The sequence below is a fragment of the Drosophila gunungcola genome, assembly GCF_025200985.1.
Source record: "Drosophila gunungcola strain Sukarami chromosome 3L unlocalized genomic scaffold, Dgunungcola_SK_2 000002F, whole genome shotgun sequence".
In the NCBI taxonomy this organism is placed as follows: domain Eukaryota; kingdom Metazoa; phylum Arthropoda; class Insecta; order Diptera; family Drosophilidae; genus Drosophila; species Drosophila gunungcola.
The window spans coordinates 1,127,383-1,132,725 of record NW_026453178.1 but is presented as its reverse complement, the minus strand read 5'-3'; the positions used below and the strand labels follow the sequence as shown (position 1 = coordinate 1,132,725).

Genomic DNA, 5,343 nt, shown 5'->3' with positions numbered 1-5,343 from the left:
GAAACACCGAAATGCGGCGCAACAAAACGAAAAAAAAAAAATCGAAAATCGAGTGAGCAAAATCAACCATTAAACGCTGCCGGCAAAGAACAAAGCCGAAGCAACAGACCGGCAAAAAACCGACAACAGCTGGCCGAAAAGCGAAAAAAGCAGAAAGAGTTGCTCGTTCGAGGGGCGGCAATAGCACCCTCAATATGTCAGTTGGTCGACAGCAGCCCACCATCGCATCGAATCTGCCGCGCATGCGCAGATTCTCCATGTGTGTGGTTTTCAGTGCTGCCAATTTTGAAAAAATTACCCGAGTGAAAAAAAAAACCTCAAACTATTAAACTTATCAAAAATATTGTAATTCGAAAAAAACAAGTTATTCATTTAAAAGCTCCACAAACTTAATTTAAACTAAGTTATGTTTAAAAATAAATAATAAATTAGATATGCCAATATGTTAAGCAGTTTTAAATAGTTTTTTGAGTTATAATATTCCACTAATGTTTGACCATATAGAATTCTTTCACTTACATAAAAAAAGGACAATTTGGCAGCACTGATGAGCCCGGTTTGAAGTCGCCGGGATGCCGATGCCAAATTGATTTGAACCAGCTCAAGAGCTTTCAGCCAAGTTGATAAGAGCAGCAATCCGACAGCACCGTTTTGCTGTTATAGTTGTGGGATTTATCTTTGTACACACATCTATAGAGTAAGATCAATATTAATCCTTTAAAATTGATCATCAACATAATATAAATTATTTAAAACAAATGTTTAGTAGTTAAAAAACGTTTGATTAGTATTAGTTTTAAATTATATTATGCTATTTAAGTCTGGCGTACTCGAAGCATTAAAATCTTAACCAAGAATATTAAATATATATAATATATTTAATGCAAACAACAACATTATTTTAATAAATTATTTTTAGTCATAAGCTAGAATAACACAACTTTTTTACAATATTTCTCTGTCGAGGTTGTGAGCATAAAAGTAACTACAGTAAAAAAAAGTTAATAAAAAATTGTAATAAAACCGTTCCCTTTATTTTAAATTTTTTAAAAACAATAAGGTTCAAACATCCTTTTCTTATATGTGAAATATTCTTAAAATGAAATCAAAAGATATAGATTAAAAACGCAAGGGTATAATTACATTTCGACTTGAACGAACGAATCACCGATCTTTTATCTCACATTTTTCGCACGGGTGGCTTTCGACGTGGCTGAAACTGTCCGGATGGATCCGACTCTTGGCCAAGACGTCGGTGAAACATCAAAAGGTGTGTGATGGGCGAATGTGTGAGGTGGCCGCCTGCGGGCCAGGCAAAATGGACACATGCACACATTGAAAAAATGGGGAGGAGATCGGGTCTGGAGAAGGAGGATCGGGTTTGTCCGGCTAATCAAGCATCAGGCATATACTTCATCATCATCATCATCTTCTTCATGGCTGCGTTTTTGGATGCAGCGTGAACAGTTAGTCATGTAGGAAATGCATTTGTAATCGCAGGGAAAAAGAGCGGCAGAGCTTTGATGACCTCAAGTTTAATAGAGTTTCATAGTTAATTAAAATGGGTATAGATCCATTAGCATTGTCCGCGAAACAACGCTGAATTTCACCACGTGTATAAAGCTATGAAGCTTTTGGCGATTTCTACACTCGACAACAAATTTTTCATAAGAACTAAACTATTGCTACACTTAACTCCTTGGTATGAAAAATGTCTCATTAAGATGAGTATTAATTTTTACCACGAAAGTATCAAAATAAATCGTAAGTGGTTTAATACTTATACTTTAATACTGTCTGTAGTTTATCTTTAAGACACACTTATTAAGACTTAACTTTCAGTTTTTTGTTGGGTGGATTTATAATCATAATTAATACTTATTATGTGAAAATCATTGGTGCACAAAAACTTAAAAGGTTTTTAATCGACGGTTTTCCAAATTATTATTTTGGTTAACTAAATCGAAAATATTTTTTAAACAAGTTCAGATACATAATTTAATATCGACTGGGTTTCAGTTCAAAAGATTAACATAGAAGGGAACATTCAGAGTGTTCTGGGTCACAGCCATACTTTTTATAATAATAAATCAAATAAGCCAATCAGATTCTCTGTTCAAAGTAACCAATATAAAATGCAAGTGTTATAGATAAGACATTTTGTGATTTTACACAGATGCGAATTAAAGGTATTGGGCCGTGGCAAAATTGGGATATTTATTTACACCAAGATTCATCAGCTACCAATAAAGAACGTGCTTGTAAGAATTTTCCACGCAACAATGCTGAATTACACCAATGCATATAATGTGGGTAAACCTCTCTGCATTGTGTTAAAATTTAAATTAACAATATATACTTTACAGCATGATCTTATTGTTTCAAAGATGGTCCTTAGTGACATAATGCTGGAGAAGACCCCGTTTCCCACAGGACCGTACATGTTCCAGTTAACTGCTGGCAATCCCAAGTGGCAGGGCATCGCTATGACGGATATTGTTGAGACTTAGGGTTATGAAAAGAAAATTTAATTAAATATAATTATAAAAAAATACAAAATAAGGATATTTATTTAAGTTTGACATAATTTTATATGTTTAACTAACTACAAACAATATTTTGCCGTTGTCTGCGCATGCGTGAGTCCTTTTTGTTAGCTGGCGCAAGCCAACGTGTCGTATGAGTTATGACAATCGAATGGGCACACGTGTGGCCACCAGCCCAATGGCCAGTAAATCAAACTTTTTGGCAGGGCGTGTAAACAGTGTTATAAATCAGAAAACCGCAAGGCACCCACCAGGCAGCGACCATATTGTCCATGGACGAAGTCATAGTCATACAGCTGGCTGAAGTCTGAAGTCGGAGGAAAAGCCGCCCACGCCCACGCAGACGGGAAAATCTGGAGGCGAATTGGAATGCGTCAGGATGCAAGTGACGCATGAGGCGATTAACGTATGAGTGGCATGGTGGGGTGGGTGGATAGCACATTCAGATGGATGGAAGTGCATGTCTAAGATTTAAAACTCCCACCGCCTAACATGAAAATTTAATTAAAACCAAACACTGAGCAAGATGTGTTTAGCAATTATTTTTTGTTTTCAAGAGATAATAAAACAACTTTCTGTGGCCAGACATATTGGCATTTGAATGTTTATATTCTTGCTCACAAAGAAAATACTTATAAAAGTACAATATGCACTTCTTATTTTAAGTATTACAATTAAATAATAGTGTCTAAATCCGTGTTATATCAATTTTATTCGTGTTTCATAAGCCAATTTTTTAATATTATCCGTGACAGTTAAAATTTGTTCCTATACTACGATCCATTTACTTAAATATCATACCCCTTGAAGTCTTATTAGTTTGTGAAAAATGTTCAAGCTTCAATTAGCTTTCTCAGTGCTGTGCGTTTTGCTGTATTTTTGTGCAGCTCAACCACAAAACCGTTCTCTTCTACTGTTTAAGGAAATCGGAAGTCAGATTGAAGGGAATTCTTTACTATTTTTGTTTGACATTGAAATGATCCTATTTAAGATCTATGCCGGCAAAGCGATTTTAAATGATGGGAAACTAAGGCAAGATTTGATTATTGGATTGGGAAACTCTGAAGTTAAAAAAGAAATGCAAGCACTGGCCAGTAGATTTAGGAAAGCATCAAGGGCGAAATTCTGGATGGCCAATAGAGTTTTTGTGCCTCAGGAAAAGCCGCTTTCAAAGCAAATATCAATGATATTCTCCTTGCTGATGGCAAATGCCAGGAAGCATGATTACGCCAAGGATATCCGAACCGCACGCACTGTCAACCAGTGGGTGTTGGATAATGTGGATAGGGTATTGACCGACTATGCAAACGACAAAAGGGTGAAAAGAGCTAAGCAATTGGTAGCCCTCAGTGGAATGTCAGTAACTCCCCAATGGAGTATTCGTTTTAAATCTCAAATCAACAGATATTTTGCAGGCAGATCAAAAGCGCCAATATGCGTGCCCATGATGCACTCTTTACTCAAAATGGAAACAATGGCCACGGACGAGGCCAAAGGTATCTTTATCAAATTCGAAACCACAGACATTGGCATTTTGTTTCTTCTCCCGAGAAAGGGTGTAACTTGCCAGAATGTATTGGACAATTTGGGCACACAGATTAATGCTGAACTGGACGATCCCATAGATGTTAACTTAATGATACCCATATTCAAGGCGGAATTTGAATCGGACATCAGTTCGAAGTTAGCAAACATAAATATGGCCAAGGTGTTCAACGGTACGCAGTTCTATTTGGAGTCTAACATGAAAATCGATGAGTTTATGCAAAAAACTATGGTCGAAATTAGACCCAGGAACATTTTAAGTAAGCCATATATTTTTTAATATTTTTTAATATGATGCAATTTTAAACAATTTTACACTTTTCTCTAGATAAAGTGAATGATATTGATATGCAGAACATAACAACATTCGAACTCAATCGTCCATTTGTCTTTGTCATTAAGGATAAAGATTATATTTATGCAGTTGGTCGAATTGATGACTTGGAAGGCCTGGCTTCTACAGGGAATTGTTTAAAGAAATATTCCGATTTGGACTAATCGAGGAATATGTTAAAAATAATAATAATAAAAATATCAGTATCTGAAATCATTCTAACAGTTGCCGAACATTGCCCAGCAGATCAGTTTTTATTAATAAATAGATTTGTTCCCAATTTTTATTTGATTAAAAATGCAGTGTTTGAATATAATAAAAAACCGAAAGATGTGCGACAAAGAAAAACTTTGAGAGCTCAAAAAATGATTGCAGTAATTCGAAATTGGGTTTGGCCGGAGACAGACGAATGGATCGGCTGATGAATATGGATATTCGGTCTGGAAATGGAACCGGGTTCTCGATGGATGGGATGGGATGGAATGGGATGGGAATGAGTGCATACAGAGTGTTCGTTGAGTGATGTGCGCATGGATAATGAAGCAATGACGGCATGAATGACTGAATGAGGCGGCAACCTCTATAAGATCGTCTTCGGAGGAGGAGGTGGTGAGGAGACTTCTCTCAAAGGGGCAGCCGCCGATGCACGACTCCGCCAGCGACTGCGACTTGAGCTCCGCTTGCGGCTTGAGCGTTTAATTAAAAGGCAACAAAGAAGACAAAATAAAGAGAAAAAAAAAGACACGAAATAAAGGAAAAAATATATATAAAGAAAAAAGGCGGCAACTGAGGCGTCGGCCAGCAGTTGATCATTATCAGATACGGCAGCGTAGATAATGCAAGATACAATCGAGGAGTTGGGGCAGTTTGTTGGGCACTAGATGCTTTTAATAATGATTTTTATTTTTTGCCTGGCCC

The 5,343-nt window shown here is 36.6% G+C and overlaps 1 protein-coding gene across 2 annotated transcripts; it reads left to right on the top strand.

Moving 5' to 3' along the window:
- The first annotated feature begins 3,352 nt into the window (after window positions 1-3,352).
- On the top strand, window positions 3,353-4,748 carry LOC128257372 (accessory gland protein Acp76A). 2 transcript variants are annotated; one of them, XM_052988365.1, is made up of 3 exons: window positions 3,353-4,351; window positions 4,420-4,589; window positions 4,621-4,680. In XM_052988365.1, exons 1-2 carry the CDS (start codon window positions 3,376-3,378, stop codon window positions 4,587-4,589), a joined length of 1,146 nt encoding a protein of 381 aa, XP_052844325.1. In that variant the 5' UTR covers window positions 3,353-3,375; the 3' UTR covers window positions 4,621-4,680. The 2 variants fall into 2 exon arrangements, with proteins under 2 accessions (XP_052844325.1, XP_052844323.1); XM_052988363.1 differs by having other exon boundaries at window positions 4,420-4,748.
- Window positions 4,749-5,343: the final 595 nt, after the last annotated feature.

Coding starts and splice junctions, on each gene's coding strand:
- LOC128257372 (XM_052988363.1), top strand. CDS start 3,376: ATGTTCAAGCTTCAATTAGCTTTCTCAGTGCTGTGCGTTTTGCTGTAT. Junction 4,352..4,419: donor TAGACCCAGGAACATTTTAA/GTAAGCCATATA, acceptor ACTTTTCTCTAG/ATAAAGTGAATGATATTGAT.